Source organism: Neopelma chrysocephalum, unplaced genomic scaffold (assembly GCF_003984885.1).
Source record: "Neopelma chrysocephalum unplaced genomic scaffold, ASM398488v2 Primary Assembly neopelma1_147, whole genome shotgun sequence".
Classification (NCBI taxonomy): domain Eukaryota; kingdom Metazoa; phylum Chordata; class Aves; order Passeriformes; family Pipridae; genus Neopelma; species Neopelma chrysocephalum.
This window is the reverse complement of record NW_020897809.1, coordinates 8,294,035-8,313,717: the sequence shown is the minus strand read 5'-3', so window position 1 is coordinate 8,313,717 and position 19,683 is coordinate 8,294,035. Positions and strand designations below refer to the sequence as shown.

At 43.9% G+C, this 19,683-nt stretch overlaps 1 protein-coding gene and 1 long non-coding RNA gene across 3 annotated transcripts; one reads left to right on the top strand and one right to left on the bottom strand.

The window, feature by feature from the left end:
• Positions 1-5,453: 5,453 nt before the first annotated feature.
• CCDC51 (coiled-coil domain containing 51) lies at positions 5,454-11,185 on the bottom strand. Of its 2 annotated transcripts, none has more exons than XM_027700635.1 (5): positions 11,156-11,185; positions 9,543-9,784; positions 9,061-9,407; positions 8,561-8,725; positions 5,454-7,360 (listed from the first exon to the last, which is right to left on the bottom strand). In XM_027700635.1, the coding sequence occupies exons 3-5, from the start codon at positions 9,376-9,378 to the stop codon at positions 6,584-6,586; spliced, it is 1,260 nt and encodes a 419-aa protein (XP_027556436.1). In that variant the 5' UTR covers positions 9,379-9,407; positions 9,543-9,784; positions 11,156-11,185; the 3' UTR covers positions 5,454-6,583. The 2 variants fall into 2 exon arrangements, with proteins under 2 accessions (XP_027556436.1, XP_027556437.1); XM_027700636.1 differs by lacking the exon at positions 11,156-11,185 and adding an exon at positions 10,868-11,073 and having other exon boundaries at positions 6,584-7,360.
• A 3-nt stretch (positions 11,186-11,188) lies between these two features.
• Positions 11,189-15,967, top strand: LOC113975960. The gene is made up of 4 exons (XR_003536968.1): positions 11,189-11,242; positions 11,320-11,375; positions 13,645-13,732; positions 15,793-15,967. It is a non-coding gene; the product is annotated as an uncharacterized LOC113975960 (long non-coding RNA).
• Positions 15,968-19,683: the final 3,716 nt, after the last annotated feature.

Genomic DNA, 19,683 nt, shown 5'->3' with positions numbered 1-19,683 from the left:
GCCAAAACGAGTGGCGGCTGCCGGCCGGCCCGAGGGCGCAGCGCCGCTGGTGAGAGCCGGGTTTAACACTGTGAGTTTTGGGGGAAATCGCAGCGTTTCTCTCCTCTCTTCATTTGTAGCGATGCGACTTTGATGTTGGGTTCGACAAGGCTTTGTACTCGGCCGTCCTCAGCCAAGAGGTGCGAGGGAGCGAGAATCTGCAGCGGGCACGGGGCACAGGGAGCAAAACAGCAGCAAACCTGACAGCAAACCCGGTCTGTACCTACTTAGGAGTCACCCTGGACACACAGAGCGCCGGGAGACTTAGGCACAGCCCAGTTCCCAGTTGCAGAGTATGTGTGAACCAGCACATTAGCGAGACTGAAGAATGTGACAAAAGCATACTTATCTCCAGTTGCAAAACAGCAAGGACATACCATTCCACCTGAAAGTCGGTGGAGACAAAAGCACCATAAAGCAGAAGCGCCTGAAGTGATATGTGTAATATAAACTGACTGCTGGTTTTGTGATTTTTATTCCTGTGAAGCTGGAAGCTCCAGTCATGAGCAGAGCAGAGGCTGGTGCTCTGTATAAGAGACAAAGGCATTTCTTGCCCCCAAGAACTGACTGCATAAAATCCTGTCTCTGAATTAGGGGTGAGTTCTGTCAGTAACAGCTCTACACAGGGACAGAATTAATGCTCCCATTTTTCTCGCTCACAGTGTAACTTCTGTGTTCCCCAGATGTGCTGCATTCTGTTGTGTTGTTGATCAGAGAATATACAGTTAGTCTAACAACTGACTTGCTATACATGCAGTGACCAACTGTAAGTACTGGTCATTTGCCTGCTGAGCTGACTGCCAGATGTTTGGAGACCATGGACAAAAGATGAAATTATGCCCTAAGCACCCAGCCACAAATGCTGTTTGGAAAAAGAACACGTATCTGAGGACATGCAGAAGTGATACAGGAGCTGGAGGTGTAAGCAAACTCTGAGGAAGAGTGGACTGGCCTGGGCTGTGCAAAGTATAGAGTTCAGCATGTTCCAGGGGTGCCCATCACTTTTCCTTTTTGGCTACAGATGAAGGTACAGATCTCTGCTGAAGACATAAAGCTGCTCTGAAAGTCTGAATCAAACTTCCCTCCCACATGCATTTCTGACATTTCAGAGGAACATAGTTGGTACAAGTCCCATGTCCAGAAGTGTCATTAAACATCTACTCTCTTTGTTACAATCCGTCAGTCTCTCGTACTCCCACCCCCAACCCCCAAAAAAACTATTTTGTGAAGGAAAAAGTATGTCTGAAAGTTTAGAGATGCAGAACAGTCCCCAGGATCTGGCAGCATGATCACAGTCTCCCAAAGGAAGGATTATTGCAGAGGCAGCTGCCGGCTGCCTCTCTGGACCTTTGCTCCTTGGTGCTTCATTATGCTGAGGAGTCCTTGGGGCCTACTGTATGCAGAGCCCATGAGGACTCTCATGAGGAGATGATCCCTTACTTGCTCTTCTCCTCACACAGAAAAAGTCACCTGATTTCCACACTCTACCCACTGAATCACTCTTCAGCTTAGAGCTCACTGAACAGAGAATTATCATCTCACTAATCAGAGACATTTTAACTGCACTCAAATTGCATCCACCAAAATCCAGTTTTGGTGACTAAGAGCATAAAAAAAGAAAAAAAATCCCAACTTTTCTCTGCTCCAACCCATTCCTGACTCAAAACGTTAATCCCCTTTGTGCCTTTCCTCCAGAGCCAGTCCCAACCTGCAGCCCCTTCCGTCTGGCAAAAAACATCTGCAAGCTTCATTTAAAAAGCAGCAGAAAGTCCCATGAGAACACACTGGAAGGAGCAGCTTTTCCTTCTGCCCCACGGCAGGGCTGGTACCGGGAGCTGGCTGCAGGGTCTGCTTTGGGAGCAGGGCAAGAGGAGCTTCTGTGCACTTTAAGAATGTTATAGTGCTCCCTTCCTATCCCTCTTACTGTACTTTCATCCCTCCTGAGTGATGTGGGATTACACACTCCCCCTTCCTGGAGGAGTTTTGATCAGTCTGCACAAAAATCTTGCGGTTCTTAAAAAAAAAAAAATCAAACCCAAACAAACTCTAGAGAAGAAGCTGTTCTCAAACATTACACAGCTGAAAATGGTATCACACAAAACACAAATATATTGAGGAACAAATTTAAACAGTTTTTGATTTCCATTTATTCAGAAGTTTTTTTTAAAAATATATTTAAATCCCTAAAGGATCCTCTTCTATAAAAGCCCTTGTTCATGTCTGGTTCTAAGCAGGTTAGCTAAGTTTCTTACATAACTATTATGATAATCACAAGGCTAGCAGCTGCTTATGCTTCTTTTGATTTTGTTCTCACTCTTCCTCCCCTCCAAGCAGGGGATGAGACAGGTTAAGAAAGTCACAAGGGATGTGTGAATACTGTCTATAGCTTCTGGGAATTAAGTGCATTTAGAGCAGTAATTCAGGGACCAACAGAAGGTTAACTATATCTACCCTATTTCATACCTGACTCTGTTTCTTTCAAGCTTTCAGTTTGCCAGAACATTTAGAAACAGCATTAAGGTCTTTGTTATGGTCTTTTGGGTACCTACAGTTCTGCTTACAGCAGTCTGCCAGTGTTCAAGGATCTGCTTTTGAATACAAGCAGTGCCCAGCACTCCAGAACCTTCAGGAGCAGAGCAAGAGACTCTGAGCACACACCTATTTGCATAGGTTTACTTTTCTCCCTGCAGAACTCAGCAAAACAAGCTTGGGATGCTTGTGGCAATCCCTTTATCTTGGAGCTCTGCTGCTGTATTTGAGCACAGACCCTCTTGGATTTTCCAGTTGCCAAGCACCAGAAATTGCACTTCTCTTATGTTTTATGAGGAAGGTCATGAATATAACTTGCTAGCAGAAATCTGGCAATAAAATACAGTTCTAAATATATTATGGACAAATCCGGCATTGTCTCCCTTTTCCTAGCTAACAAACCTCACTCCCACTGCAAGTCTCAATCCTGTTTCTGAGGTAAACAGGACATCTCTACCACTCCTAAGCTCCACAAAGAGGGAAGTATTTGTTTTTGGAAGGTATTTTGTGAAAGGAACTGTCTTTTCCAGACAAATAGTTACAAAGAAATCAACAAGAGCACCTGCGACTTCCGACCAGGACCCTAGAATGGAACAGTCAAAACTCAAGTGTTAATAAATAAATACATATATCCTGATTGTGACACTACATATAATTGCTTTTGTCCTGCCTTCATAAGCAACATTTTCTAGTCCTTTCAGAGTGAAGGAATGGCAACTTTTCTCTTCAGAATGCACCTACTGTTAGAAGTCTGCAGTGACCTCATTCAAAGTTATTTCCATAGCCACGAGGCTGTTTGCTTTTCAGTTACTAGTGGTTTCTCATGAAGCAGTAAGAACTCAAAATAGCTTAGCTCAGGCCACTGCCTCTCATTTTTCTATAGTTAATGTCTATCAAAGGGCTTCCTGTTGCTCTTATTAGGTTCCCTCTCTAGCTCAGCTTCTGCGTCTTGACAGACACTGGAATTAAGTCAAATCAGCACAGGCTTCCTCTGCCCTATACACAGTAACCAGGTCTGTCCCTGGCCTCACTAACTCTGCACATGCTATTGCAACCACCATCCCCCCAGACTGATGAACATCTGGGACACAGGGCTGGCTGAGCCATCCTGCCCAGAGAGAGGTCTTTGCTCACAGAAAGAGCAAGAATTTAAGTCTCAAAAGGCCGTAGCAAGCAGAACCTCCTTGTTGAGGAGAGCTTCTGCTGAGAAACCTCGTTCCAGAGGTAAACTCATCTATTATGAACCTTATTAACAACCCAAAGGTATGCAACAGAACAACAGGATGCCTTTTTTTTTTTTTGACTGAAGTAGCCCAGAAGAGCACAGGTAACAAAGTATTCACTTAGTCCTGGATGAATCATCAGGAAACATGCACTGAGATGTCCCTCGGCTTTGTGTAAATCACTGTTGCTACTGCAAATGTACCTGAACTAATGTGAGTGCCCAGGTAAACACCCCCAGAGAGCTGTGCTACTTTTGTTCAAACTCATGTATTTGCCACCTGCGTTAGCATGACAAAGGTTTAGCATAAAGTAGTAAACAGATTATACATATAATCTGTGTTATAGCATTCTGCTGGATATTGCCTTCAGCCGGCTCAGGTACAGCTGCTACTGCTGCAGCCACACCTTCTGGCTTTGGGGTGCACATACGGTGCAGCGCCACACTACACATTTAGATCACTGCCACAACGGAGTGATGATTAATCCAGGATTGAGGGAATACACAAATCTTCTCTCCTAATTATTATATAGTCACAGTTAATTACAAGGGTTTTTTCCTAATTGAAATTATTCTGCTGTCACTTCGCATACGAGGATTTAGCAAGGAAGAGCAGAACTAAGCGAACCACAGTAATCGCTTGCAACAAGGAGCTCTGCCAGCTGTACAGAGCTGCACACAGAATCTATTCTTGAGTCTTCAAAACTCCCTATAACGGATGAGATCCTGTTATTTTCATCCTGATACGTATCACACCTTCCAGCTCTTCTCAAACTTTAGGCTATTTCAAACAATCATTTATCACAGATTAATTTGCTACTGTTCATTGACTGTTCATACAGTCATTGACTGACTTTTGCTTCCTGTAACTCTATGTAGAGCTAAAGCTACTGACTATCATAATACCATCTTTAAAAGGGTAAAAAGCAGACTTCTTTAGAGCAATAAACCATCCTTGGGTTTTTATTGTCATGTATTGTACACAAGTTTAGCCTCAGATCTCTGCTCATTTTTGATGCCACCAAGTACAAGTCAGTGAGTGTTGCCGTGACTTTCAAGTTTAGCTGCCTGACATTCAGCATTTAAAAACCATGTTCATATATATATAATCCACACTTTCAGTGATATTGAATAACAAATTCAGCCAGTTACATAGTAAGGAGGCCCTACATTATGTCATTAGACTGAAAAAAACCCAAACAAACCAGAATAAAATTGTGTTTGTGACTAGTGACTAGTGCTGGCAAATTACAAATAAAACCATTGTACTATTCCTTCCCCTTTAATTACACATTTGCCTCTTATTTTCATCAAGCTCCTGCAAGAAGTACAACCTGTAAAAATATTTGTGAAATGATAAAATGAAATCTTATAGACTTGAAAAATTTTATTGATCTGTATGCACACTTCTTGACACAGCTAAACGTATGGGAATTTTTATCCCAGTTTTCAAGCCAGTAGATCAAACTTCTGCCCTGACAAACGCTTGTTACTCACTTCCCACTCCAAACACTCAATATATAAATCAGCAGTGGAGCTTCCCAAAACCACCTTTTGCACACTTCATCTCTCTTACAGGTAGTGAATCATCACAGATCATTCCTAATACTGTTTATTCCACCATTCATTATGGAGCTGGATTTGTGATTTCCAGTTCAAATGATTCTTTTACTCTATCGTTGATCTAAACGCCTCATGTGTATTCCTCTCTACTTTTGCTCATGATTTCTTCACAGCTTTGCAGTTTGTCCATGCACAAAACATTAGGATTCATTTTACCAAACAAGTAGAAATGTTTGCCTTTAAGTTTTTTCTTTGTTTCTGGTTTTATTTAGCTCTAGGTACAATGCAGGTCCCATGTCTGTACAGCATGTTTTGTGTATCATGTATATCCCCAGGCTCTGCCACTTGGTCCAGCAGTGGCCACAGTGCTGGGCAGTGCAGAGGTTGTAGAGCCTCATGGTGTCCTGGAGAAGGAGAGGGGCCATGGGGAGACACTGATGGCTCTGGGGGAGCACAGGACTTAGGGGGGTCACCTCAGCTCGGCTCTGGCACTGTGCCACTTGAAAAAGACATCTCCTTGTGCCCCCAGCTGGGGAGAGGGGAACAGTGGGGATGGCAGGACATCAGAGCCCGTGGGGCCGGGCCCCAACACTCAGCTGTGCCAGCAATAAACGTGTCTGAAGCCCAGAATCTCAAGGGGCCTTGGAGGCAGCCAGGGGCTGCAGCTGATGGGCCCTGGCAGTGCCTGCTGCATGGAGCTGAGGGTCGGGGCTGGGTAAGGGCACGTGGCTGAGGCTGGGTCAGAGTGTCTGGGGATGTACCTGATTACACTATGGGGCCTGTCTTGGGCAAACTGGGGCCCAGCAGGGCAAGTTAGAGCCTGATGGGGACATTTGGGACCGCTGTGGGGTGACGTGGGCATTGGGAGCAACAAGGGGAACAACTTGGGGTCTGCTGGGGGCCATTTGGGGTCCCATGGCTGCAATCTGGGGCTCAGAGGGCCATTTGGGGATGCTGTCTCGATATGTAAGACTAGACAGTAAGAGTGAAACAGTGAATGAAATCAACAGATCAACTGTGGCAATTCCTTTGCTTGTTACATGCACAGCACATGACAGAGACTTAACACGGATCCTGCAGCAGAAGATGGACCACGGCTTTACAAGATTTTCAAATATACAGAAGGCATAACAAGAAATGTTAGGCAGCTTTATTTGGACTTGTACTCTAACTACTTAGAGTGCAAGTTTACCTTTATTAATCTAGTAAATTGTGGCAATTAATCAGGGATCAGTTCCCTTTAAGTATAATATAGAGTACAGGCAGAGTAATAGCAAACATAGCACACGTCAGTGCAGTGCTGTAAATAGAACTTCTCTTGATTTGTGTTTCCAGTCTCCGCTCGGTATCACACAATTCTAAAATCACATCTCTCACAGCAGAAGCCTGGCCCTTGCCCTCCCCTGAAGACCTCGGGATCACCCTTTCCGTAGGTCTAGAGCGGATCGCGAGTTTGACACTCTGCATCTCAGTCAGCACCTGTGTGATACTTTCCTGCAGACTGTTAAACTGCTGCTGTAAACTCCCTAGACATGAACTGACTTGTTTAATGTAGTTTAGCTGTTCGTTTAAAGGAGTTAAAAGTGAATCTATTTTTATGGAGTCATTCCTGGTTTCTCTAGTTAACAAAGCGCCCTCTTTTACTCCTCGCGATGCTGTTGTTTGCAGCACATTTTTCAGGTCTTCTATGACATCACTGAGATCCTTCTGCTGTGAGTAATGGCTGGAGGCCTGTTCTTTGATGGCTTCTTGTAAATTTATTGGGCCCTTTTGTGCTTCAAGCACCAAGACTTTCAATTCTTGCAGCCTTACTCGATTTACATAGGTGGAACCAAGAACACCTATAACGGCTCCCAGCACAGAACCAATAATAGACCAGTTCTTAGTTTTTTCAGCTCTTGTGCGCTCTTTCTCATGGCTTTCCCTTACAGCTGCAGAGAAGAGAGAGAATTTTTCTCTCTCTGATTCTTCTGCATTTAAATATGCAGCTCGGTACCTCTTCTCTTCCTGCAAGAAATATAGTGATTAAAGGAGAAGGTATAATATGAAGCTATACAGTCTATAATAAATTAAAAAAGTCCCATAAGCCCCAAAACCCTGATGCAGATGAAAGAAGGAAAATTGGGAACATCCGTTAGTTTGGTTTCAGAAATTTTCCCTTGAATGTGGGATTTTCTTTATTAATCCTACTTAAGTCAATGAGACATCATTTTAAGTCAAAATTGAGAAATGGAAAAGGTTGTCAGGAATCACAGCTGAAGATCCTGTACATGAGAATCTGCCAAGTGCTGATGACAGAAAAAGGGTATGAGTTCACTTTTTCAGCCCTGATAACTTCTCCAGACACCACCCTTACTACACCTTTCACTTTCAAATCCCTTCAGAGGGAACTGAAAATAGGACTGAAAAGGACATCTCAGTTTCATCTGATGAACACACTTCTTATTCTTCTGCATTCTGTATTTTACCCTTTTTACAGACAAACATCTTCCCTTTCCTCCTGCCTCTCTCTGAATTATTTTTCCAAGTACATATTTCCTTTGTGAGATGGCACCACCACCTTACAGACAGCAGTGACTTGAATTCTACCCTTCTTCATGGTCATGCAGAGCTCAGAGTTCTTCTTTAAGTCTCATCCAGACAAATCTGATCCCACATTTAGACAACTACAGCTCTCTAGTTCTTTCCCAGTGTTCTACCCACTGATGCAGGAGCTCAGTTTTCTCTCAGACATTGGTACTCACTCCTTGCATGAACTTTGCCACAGCTGTACCTGCTTCTAAGCCTGCTCCTGCTGTTCCTGCAGTTTCATCTGGATTTCCTGGGTGTCTCAGCCACAGAAAAGGCAGCTGAATTTTCATGGATTAACCAGAAAGAGTTTCTCTCATCATATGGAAGGTTAATTCACTGAATGGCAGCTTTTTCTTGACTACTCATGTACAGGTCCCCACTACAACAACTAATTCTCTAGGCTCATTATCTACAGTTTCTTCTCCAAATTTACTACCCTATTTTAGCATTAACATATACAATTTGCATAGTGGATCAAACCACTGATAATAATTAACTAAAGCAAGGATCCTAAGAAATTACCTCGGATCACTTTCTTCAGAACTGAACTGCATCTACAAAAACAGCCACCAGTGATGGAAGCAAAGCACACAAATTTTCAACATATTTGCCAGTGCTAAAGTACCAACAAATTACCTGCAGCAACCTGTGTTCCAGAGTAGCCAGTTCTAAATACTGGGTGTCATCCCGAGAGACCCTGTCTAAGCGGTCCCGAATTTCCTTCAGTTTAATCTGTTGGGCTTCTACATTTTCACGAGCCTCTCGTACTATCCCTCGAGCTATCATAAAGACATTTTCTGCCTGAGAAGAAAGAGCATTTATTTTAGAAACTTATTACCATACAGTCCTATATTGCTATTCATACAATTTTTCTGGGGAGGTGAGGGGGGTCCGGGGCAGAGGGGGAGGAAAAAAAACCAACAACAAAACAAACCACACTCCATTTCAATCCAAGGGATAAGCTCTATTTACTACATGCATAGCCTGGAACACATTCACAGTACCTGCACAGACAGTCAAAGCAGTAAAAAAGACATGATTCTCCTTGGAGGATCTTTTCTGCCTCACAGCCAGTGATTATGCTTCATATAGCTTAACTCATAAGTTTTAAAATTCCACATTATCTTCATGTTTACCTCTGTTACTTTTCCTTGAGCCTCTCGAACTTCATTAATTCCAACAAACTCTTCATATCTGTCCCACCAATTCTTGCATGTTGCAGACACTTTCTGAAGGGAGTTTTTTCCTATCACAGTCCCAGTTTCTGTGAGCCGATGAAGGAGGCCCATGGCCATTTCTATGGCAGACTTGGCTTCAGGCCTCTTGGGCTCTGAGGAGCAGTAAGTCCTCACAACATGTAAATTCATTTTGGGACTCCACTTCATCAATGAATGGTGGTATTGCAGGCCACAGGACACTGAGGACACACTTGATTTGTATTTCATTGGCCCCATGTCTTCAACTTAATCACTGACTAAATGTGCTACAAGTAAGAAGAAGAAAAATAAAAGTTATTGAAGTATAGCTGATTTACAGCTCTTAAAACTAACTACATGTGTACCAAAACCAACCAATTCAAGAATGGCTAAACCATTGCTGGTTTTACACCACTGCTTACCTAGAAAATTTTCCACGATTTCAATAAAGTGCAATTGTGCCACAGATTCCTGCTTTTCTGCTGTTAGGAAGTACTCCCAACCATGCTTCATGCTTCTTGATTACTAATTCACTCACTGTGTGAACACCAATCATGTGCAGATCCAGGGCCAGCAGGAGTAGCTTCAGAAGAATTTAGTGCTTCAGCACAGCAGTGACAACACTATGAAATTCTGCCTTGTGGTTTCACAGGTACTCACAACTCTACAAAAGACAGAAAAAGAAAAAAGACAGAGAGGGGAAAAAATCTTGTTAATAAAAGAAGTGTGGCTCGATCATTTCCTTTATCTCACAGTGTGCCAGATACATGATGTGTTGAAGGCTGCACAGACAAAAATAAAGGAAAAATAAAAAACACATAAATGCTGAACTGAACACAAGAAGTGTTCCCATGAGAGTGCCTATAAAAGGCACTTCCTACAAAAGGAAGAGCAACAAGATCAGAAAAATCTCACATAATAAACACACAGCTGGGCTCCATTTTGAAATGAGCTTAAAATTCTTGCCTACACTGCAAAAGCAGGCTGCTAGTTATGGTTTATTGTCTACTATTGTAAATATGATCTTAATTTTCTACTGAGTACATTCCTCCAAAAACTGGAAACAGGAAAACTTTCAAATAAGATTTAATATGAAATTTGAGTATGACTATATTAGGTTTTGACTAATAAAGTATAAAACCAGGAATTGCTGAGAAAGCTTGATAGCTGTTGCAGAATATTTTTAATTATTTTAAAACAATAAAACAATGTTAATTTTAGGTGGCTATATAGGCATCTCCACAAGAAAGGGTTGTTCCAACTGGAAAATGGTTTTTCATCAGCTTTTTAGCTGGATAGCTAATTTTGAACACCACAAGTTCATTCCCTGCTGAGTATTTCTAACAAATAGTAATAACACCAAGTGGCCCTATGAAAATCTTAGCAGTTGTTTTATATGCATAGCAACACAGAAGATCAAACCCACAAGGCATGGAAATGAAGTGAGTTCTCTCTCCTTCCAGCATCACTCACACCTGTCCCTGTTTACAACACCTACTCTTATGTTGCAGGCCACGTACTAAACCTCAGCTCAACTTTGCCTGTTCCAGACTGCAAAATTCCCCTCTTTTAATCGCATTACTACACGAAGAGCTTTAGCAAAAGTTCAGCCTACTGGAGCATAGCAAAAGAGGGAGAAAGCTGAGATTTTAAGGAGAATTTCTGTGCAGACAAGTCACATACAGCCAGCGAAGAAAGTGATCTCGGCCTGAGCTCACAGGACACAAGAAAGTTAGGAGAGGTTAACCTGAGATAACCTGCCTGGCTCCCCTCTTGCTTCCCTTGTAAGAAACACTTTTTCCGCCTGCAGCCCTTCACGAACACGCCTCCAAAAGCTGCCGCACACGCCGAGAGCCGGTGGCGAGCCAGACCCTTTCTTACGGGTCCCGTCTCATCCTGGCCAAAAAAAGGCGAACCCAGAATTCCCGCCGCGCACCCCCAACCCGCAGCCGGGTTCTCCCCCATGACCGACCCCCTTCCCCGCCCGGGGGCCCTTTCCCCGCCGCCCCCCGGCCCGGCCCCGCCGCTCCCGTACCTGCCCCGGCCCCGGCGGAAGCGGCGGCGGTGGCGGAAGGGGCGGGAGCGGCGGGCGGAGCGAGCGGAGCCATGTCGGGCCGGGAGGGTAAGGACGGGCCCGGGACCCCTCGGTGCCGCCCGCCCGGCCCTGCCCGGCCCTCACTGTGTCCTCTGTCTTTGCAGGCGGCAAGAAGAAGCCGCTGAAGCAGCCGAAGAAGCAGACGAAGGACCTGGATGAGGTAGGGCGGCGGGGGAGGCCCCGGGGGCTCAGCCCCGGCGGGCCCGGCTGCGTGGGGTGTTCCCTGACGTTTACAAGAGCATCTAAGTGACAGGACAAGGGGGAATGGCCTCAGATTGAAAGAGAGTAGGTTTAAATGAGATTTTAGGAAAAAATTCTTCGCTGCGGGGGTGGTGAGGCCCTGGCACAGGTTGCCCAGGGAAGCTGTGGGTGCCCCATCCCTGGAAGTGTTCAAGGCCAGGTTGGACGTGGCCCTCTCTGTGGCCCCTCCCTATGGCAAGGGGTTGGAAATGGATGATCTTCAAGGTCCCTTCCAACCCAAACCATTCTGCGGTGGCATCCCGCCCGTGTTCCTCGTGGATGGAGCAGTGCTGGCTAATGGAGGAGCCTGGAATGCCCTTGCTGCGATCTGAAGTCTATCAGATCATCACTATGGTACCAGGAGCCTGAGACAGGGTACAAACAAAGTAGTTTGAATAAATTAAGTGCTAGTGGATCGTGTGTTAGAAATACTCAAACATAAGGGCTCAGAGTATGGGTGTCAGCTGCTATTTCTGAGGATAGTGGATGATGGATGAGGCACCACTGACTGGAAAAAGGCAAATACCGTGTCTCTTTGAAAAAGGGAAAAAAAAATCAAAGCTTTCTAAATAAGCTTTATTGTTAGAGAATGGTAGAACCAATTAAGGGCTTACAAAGATCCAAGTTATAGTAATGTAAAAATTAACAGCCATTGTGGATTTTAATAAAACTGTGGCAAACAAAGGAGATTCTCTCCTGTAGCAGGGCAGTGCTCAGTGCATGAGAATAAACCCCAGGAGATATGAGGTTATTGATGCCAACTCATGTAGTGTTCTCAAATGCAAGGCAAGAATGAGGCTTTGGAAGGTGATAGAAGGTGATGGTGCAGCTTGCTGAAATGCTACACTCTCAAAGCATTGTCTGCAAGGATGTGCTCAGTGAGGTTTTGAAGGATTTTGATCAGAGTCTGAGTAATATTTTGATTGGTGTCTTGGGTGGTTGACTGACTGACAATATGGCTTATTCTTTTGGTAGGAAACAGAAAACTTGGAGGGGCCATAGACTGTCAGAGACAAGACTAGTGCTCAAAGAAATCTTAACAAATCGGAGAAAGCTTGAAAAACAATGGATTATTTAACTAAGCATATATGCTAAGTCCCTTTCTTTGAAAAGATTGATCAAGTTATAAAATATGAGCAGACTGACTGGCTAAACTGCAGGTCCACATGAAAGGATCATATACTGAACACCTGCAAAATCAGGTGTTGCAAAAGAAGAAAATCATAAAGATATATAAAAAAAAGTCTTGTGTGTCAAACATGATGTAATATTTATTTTTCCTCTCAGCCCTGCAATACTGCAAGTACTTGGGGGCAACACATTGCAAGAAAAAAACCCACAGAAGTGAATAAACGTGAGGGATTAATTTATTAGGAAGGCCACTTTAGCCTACAGGACATAAAACAACAAACAGGAAAACCTGGAGATAGAAACGGAATATTCTGTTCTGTGAGGAGTAGTAGGGGAAGTAATAGGGTGACATTGCAGTAAGAGAAGCTTTAACTGAAAGAAGAGGAAAGCTTTGCAGTTACAAAGGTAGTTGAGACATGGACTGGATTGGTGAAGAGTCCATGGAATCTCATTTGTCAGGGTCCTCAGTTTAGTTACCCAAAGTCCTGAAGGCCAAGAAAAAGACTGTGTTCCCTTTCAGTCTTCATATCTGTTAAGAATGTGTGTCTGAGGGACACAGTATGTCTGAGCTGTCCTGAATTCCAGAGGCTGTTCCAATAGGGATGCTCAACAGCTGGCTTGCCTGTACATTTTGCCAGGAGTCTCAATAGATTTCTTGGAACTAATACAAATATATTAAACCCAGCAAAAAGTGACATATGTGTGAGAGGATTTATTTGAAATTAATGCTTTTTTAGGTAAAAGCAACCTTTTTACTCACATCCTATGTAATCCCAAGTTTTGTTGTTAGTGCCTGTGCACCAGGCTGCATGTGCCGCTGATGGCACGTTAGTGAATGGTGTTAGTGCAAACATTTGTCATTCAGAGGGATCATAATCTCAGAACAAGGTTATGCCAGGGGAAATAATTCCGGAAAGACCAAACATACAAAGTTAAAGTTTAGCCATTGTGTTGTGGTACAGCAAAAACCTTGGTGATAGTTCTGGGAAGTTTTGCATTTTTAGCAATTTTGGGTGGGGGGAAGAGATGTTAACAAATGCTGCTGTTCTTTTCTTTAGACAGATCTGGCATTCAAACAAAAGCAGAAGGAGGAGCAAAAGAAACTTGAGGAGATGAAAGCAAAAGCTGCTGGAAAAGGGCCTCTGGGTAAGTGAGGTGCCATCCTGACAGGAGAGATGGAGGACTTGCTGACTTCAAAAATTTAATGTTTTTTCTTGACAAACATGAAAAGGCAGGTACCTCTGGGTTATTTGAAATAGAGCAAGTTGATGGCAGGTACAGATTATATGTAACAAATAGAGGCTATTTATTTTTCTTTTTTTTCTTGGGCTGTGCAGTTTCACCCCCAAATTCCTGATGCAGGTTCTGGTTTAGCAGGTAAAACACTGTGTTTGGCACGCTGACCTGTTCTGGTGGGATGTGTAGAGACACTCCTACTCTTATTTTAGCATACCAGCCTTTTCTTTCCAGGTGTATTATATGTAGGCTTTGCCACAGTGTTCCAGGTTTAACAAATCCAGTGCTTGTCCTCTGAGAGGATGAATTTCTTCTACAGCAGGAGATTCATGGCAGGAAAAAAAAAAGATGGCTGGAAATCAGTCTGGCTTCAACATTTTTGCCTTTAGACTGTAAAGGATGTGGTGTCACAGAGGAGAGTTCGCAGGGTGCATCTTGGTGGCCCATCGAACCCAGTCTCTGTCTCAGTGACAGCAGGAGACTGTTAATGTGAGTCTGCACTCACAGACTGTTCAACTCCACACTTTGCTTCCTATTCTTCAGCAAACTTTCAGTCTTGAAAGGTCCCAGAAAGACCTTTCCAATAGTCCCATAGTTTCACTAACAGCCTTTGCTATGGAATCTTGTTGGATGCTGTGTGAAAATGTAATTATGACGATATGGATTCACTTTATCCATACACCTAATTATAACCTCAGAGTTCCAGCAGGTCACCGAGGAAGGATTTACTCTTTACAGAAGTCCTGTTAACTTTCACAACACTGTTTATCCCTTTGCTTTGTTCCAGACTCTCTTATCTTCTAACAGATCGAGGTCAGACTGCATCTGTAGTTACCCAGTTCTTTACAGAACCCATTCAGTATCTGGGAGCTTTGCTGGCAGTCAGTGAGTCCTCTGACATTGTGGCTGTACTGATGTTTCAAATCTTAGCCAGCAGTTCTGCATTTTCTCGTTAGAACTTGTTGGTGCTGTTGGAGGAAGTGCCATCTGATCCCACTGACTTGGGATGGTTCTTGTTTATTTATCTCAAATTGATCTAGCTCCTCTGATTTATCCCTGTACAAAAAATGTGTGGGTGTGGGACTCAGAATGTCTTTGGTGTTACAGAGTGATGCAAAAGAATTCCTTGAGCCTCTGTTCTGTCCTTACCATCCTAAACTCATTTTGTGTAGGTCGCTTCAACTCACAGATCTTCATAGTTCTTTCCTGCCATTATTACTCTGCCTTTTTCTAGGCTGAATGACAGTCATGTGGTCCTTGTCTGATGCCTGCCAAAGCAGGTAATGATTGCTGTGTTACTGTGGCAGGCTCAGTCTGTTCCCAAGAGCCTCAGCAAGGCATCGCTGTTGGAATCATGGTGCACTGCAGTCTGTTGTTGACCCTCGGCCCTTGCAGCCTGTCTTGGTGCAGCCTTGCTGTTCCCTTCCCACTGGTTGTATCTGACACATGGGGTGAAAAACAGCATTTACAAAAAATGCCACAGTTGTTGCTGTGTCAGTACGTGGTGTTCTTTCACCCTGCTCTAGTGTCTTCAATAATAGGACTGCAGGGAACAGATAATTCCAGAGAACTAGGATTCTCATCATTCCAGTACCTGCTTCTGTAGAGCTTTGATCCCAACTTTTGGCTTTGGTTGCTATAGGGATAATGATGCATTTATTTCCTTAGCCTCGAATTTGATTTGACCAGACTATGCTCCTGCTGTATAAGAAATAAACATTAACAATGGAGGAACAAAGTAACTCTTGAAATATTTAGTTCTGTTGTAGATTCATGGGGCATATTTGCTTCCAGGAGAAACTTAGTTTCTAATGTTAAGTAAGTCATTCAGAGTAAAGTGTGTGAGATGAAAACCAGTGGGGATCTGGGCTGTACAGACGCCCTAGGGGGGAATCGACTTTATGAGGAACTGAATTTGTAGCTGAACTGTGTCACAGTCGTCTAACCAGCTGTGTTGTTTCTTTTGGCAGCCAGTGGTGGAATAAAGAAGTCTGGCAAAAAGTAGTTTGATTAAACTGCAGGGTAAGAAGTGATCGAGTTACTCAATGGATTTGCAGACTTCAGAGAGTCATGAAAACTCACTGTCATTTTGGGAACATTGTACATTTTGTTTAGTCGGAATAAATACTTTTTGTTAAGATGTGATATTTTCTCTTTATATCTCGGTTTTGTTTAAAAATGGCTTTACTGTTTTATACTGGAAATGAGACGTGACCTTGTGCACTCTGAGTATATCTGCTGGGATTGGTAGTCATTTGCGAGAATAAATTTAAATTTCTGCCCTCTTTTGACAATGGGAGACAGGATCTGAGTGTTAAAATCTGCAGAGTTTTAATCTATAGCTTTAGATTTAGCTGCAGTTGTTTGAGATGTGTGCTCTTGTAAGAGCTGCAAGTTTTCTCTAAAGAAAAGTTGGGTTATACTTCCATTGTCAGCACCTTGGGGTCTGTCAGTCTCCAAAACAACACTCCATTCTGTGTTCTTACTTAACAACATTGCAGTGCCCTATAGTCCCAGTGCCTCCTGGACATACACTTGCCTTTGTCCTACAAAAAGTCACTACACCATGTTTTCCTGAACTTCTTTATATTGTCATCACAGCTCCTTTACACTCATGGAATGCCTTGAGTGGGAGGAGAAGGGAGGGGAACAGTCCTTATGAGGCTGTAACTTTACTTTTAAAATGCAGAGCTGTGGCAGTACACGGGGTGTGGAAACCTCAAGGAAGAGTGTGATGATCCCAAGGTAGGAGTTAACGGGGGGGGGCGGGAAGAATTAATGCAGAGCCCTTCTTACTGAATAGTAACAGTGGGACAGAGACTGCTTCTGCTGTCAGGAGGGGCAGGTGATGGCTACAGGGAAGGAATGGCTTCTGTGGACAAGGAGGCACTCGGGCTGCACTGGGGGGAGCTACACGGGAAATCTGGGCTCGTACACCTTCTGGGCTCATAAGGAAGAGAGCGCAGGTCTCGGTCGTCAGCGCATGAGGTGCAACTAAGAGGGTTTCCTTGTTAAAAAAGACATTTTTAGAGGGCTGGGGGCGGGACCGGGCGGGGCCGCGCCCGGGGGTTCCCTCAGCGCGCCCGGGCTCTGCCGCCCCCGCGCGGCGGCCGCGGGAACTGCGGGGGCGCGGGGCCTCCATCGCAGGGGTGCGGCTGCGCACGCGCAGCGCTTCCCGCCGCCCGCGCTCCTGGGGCGACCCTCACAGTGCCCTCAGTGCCCCCACAGTGCCCTCACAGTGTCCCTACAGTGCCCCTGCTGCCCGGCGGTGCCGCCCGCCCGTGCCGCCCGCCCGTGCCGCCCGTTGTAGCAGCCTCAGCTCTAGTGCCAACAGTTCACAGTCGGATCAGGTCCCTGCTGCCCTCCGAAGGGGTGAAAAATCAGCCTTTGGCGGCACCAAGAGAGTTGTTCGCTCTAAAGGTACTGCTCTGGAGAACAGATTGAGTCCTGCCAACTCACAGAGCTGGTGAAGGCCGGAATTCACGCTTGAATGATTTCTGCGTTTTGGATAAAGGTAACTTCTGTGTCAGAAAAATGTTCTCACAAAGATGTAGGACAAAGGTGCCTTAGATACAGAGCAGGGATTGCCCTGGCTCTGTGCAGAACACTGAAGGCAATGAGAGCCACCACTGGTGCATTTTGGGGCAGAGCTCAGTTCCAACACATGAAACACAACCACAGACACTGTGCCCACAGTTCTGTGTGCTCAGAGTGAAAGCCGAAGCTGTACTTCACTTACGTCAGTCGTACACTGAAGGGGGCACATCCTTACCCACACCGCCCACATGCACACCCATTTTCCTCTGGTATCAAAGTAGGTAACGTGGGGGGAGTGGTTTAAAGGACAAGGAAGAGAGACAGGGAGACAACATCCTCTAGATCTGGCCAGATTATGAGAGAAATAAAACCCTGGCAGTGTATCAATATGAAATTGTTTGCCCCAGGAGTTACTGAATGAAATGAATGAGGTTGCCAATCCCAGCCAAGCTAACTTGAGGTGGTCTGAGTAGAGGACAGTGAACAGAAATGTGTGCTCCACAGCATGAGACAATATGCAAAAGCCTTTCAGCCAAAAATCAAGACAAGAGGGAAGAAGACCAAATGGCAAAGTGACAGATCTCTGCTGTGGGAGAGCTGTTCTCAATAGGCTTTACTTTAATGTAGGCACTCAACTGCCCTCCTGGCCAAGAGTCCTCCTGTGTTTTATATTAGGCTGTGGAAATGAAGCTGAACAAAGGAACAGTTTGATTGTATCTTTTTGCATAAGGTTATGTAATAAATGGCATTTAATTCCTTACTGCAGCTCCAGCTCAACGTTAAACTAATGCAAAGACAATAAAACTCCTAAATCACATATATACATAAAATGACTATGGTCTGAAGGGCACAGAAAAAACAAAGTCCAAAAGGCAATAGGAAATGGGTGTCAATTAAAATAGCAGCAGAATAGATGCAAATATTCTTTGCAGGGAAATCCATTGAAGGATACAATTGCCATAATCATTTCAAGTCAAGCTCTACTGTTTTAAAGGACTTTTCCCACTCTTTAGAGTTAGTTCAGCTCTAAGGAAATCATACCCTGCTCTGAATGGCTTCCAGATACCGATTCATGTGAGGTCTCAAAAAGGAAGCTTCTCTAGTGTAAGTAAGCCAGCCTGGAGAACTGGATGTGAACTTCTGCTCTGCCACAGATTTGCTTCGTGACCTTCTGTAAGACATTTTGCATTCTAGTTTTCTTCAAAATGGGGAAAGTGGTATTCTCTTACTTCAGAATAAGATTCTGAGACTTAATTAATAAATAATTGTAATGTACTGTTCCTGCTCTGCAAATTCCAATGCAAAAGCCCGCAATGTAGGAGCTGAGGCTAAATCAGAGTTTGAGGACAGAGAATGTGCTCTGCATGTTGCTAAGCTTGCTCAGTCACCTTGAACATGTCATTGTTCACCAGACTTTGCAGAGCAGCCTGAGATCCAACTGAATCACACAACAAGAGCACATCAGCTCTGTCTCTTTGGCCAGTTCACTGTTGCATTCAGTTGTTCACTATTTTGACATTATCACTGCCATTTAACAGTCTACAAAACGGCCCATTCTAGCCTGCTTTTCTAGGTCTTATCCTTGTATGAGATTTTAAAAGACAAGTGGAGGCATCTAAATTACCTTCAGAAATAAAAATCTTCTACATGGCAAGTAAGTATTATTCTCATTTACTAAGATCCTGAAATAAAAGTTTGTTTGGTAGAGGCTGATCTGCTTTTATATGTAATGACTCAAATTTTGGGAAAAAAGTATTAAATAAAATAAATCCATAAATATAATGGCTGATACAAGAAAACTGCACTTGGAGAATTACAAGAGCATTTTCTAAAGCAGTAAGACAGTAATTTCAGGTGTCAAGGCTTCTGCTTCAGTGAAGTGTTTATTTTTAGCCTAACCATCATTATTTATCGATTTCTGCAATGCCTCTCTCCACTCTTAACACACTGCACAGAATTATGAGCTACATACAGACCTCGGGAATGCAGAAGCCATTACAACCATGTGAATCCCCACTGTTCACTAGATAATATTCTGCACTTCCTAAAGGCAGAAAATTAGGTAGGTAACAAATTTCCTAAAATCCTTCTATATTTGGCAGCCTGCCATTTCCATACTGCTTCTACAGATATCACTGAACTTGTAGGACCTCCAAACCAGAAGCCAGCTGGGGAGCAACAGAGCAAAGAAGAGTTTATCTTTTGAAAGAAAGCCATTCATATACCCTTAAATTCAGGTGTAAATGGCAGAGAGTTAAAATTAAACCTGTACTAAACTAAATAAGTACTCCCATAAACCCCACATAATTTTAGTAAAGAGAGAA

What these genes read in the sequence shown, in the direction of transcription:
- CCDC51 (XM_027700635.1), bottom strand. Translation starts at nt 9,378, where the DNA reads ATGGGGCCAATGAAATACAAATCAAGTGTGTCCTCAGTGTCCTGTGGC. An exon ending in CTCAAGGAAAAGTAACAGAG is followed by an intron (nt 8,726 to 9,060) that starts GTAAACATGAAG and finishes CTTTCTTCTCAG; the next exon opens with GCAGAAAATGTCTTTATGAT. An exon ending in TGGAACACAGGTTGCTGCAG is followed by an intron (nt 7,361 to 8,560) that starts GTAATTTGTTGG and finishes TATTTCTTGCAG; the next exon opens with GAAGAGAAGAGGTACCGAGC.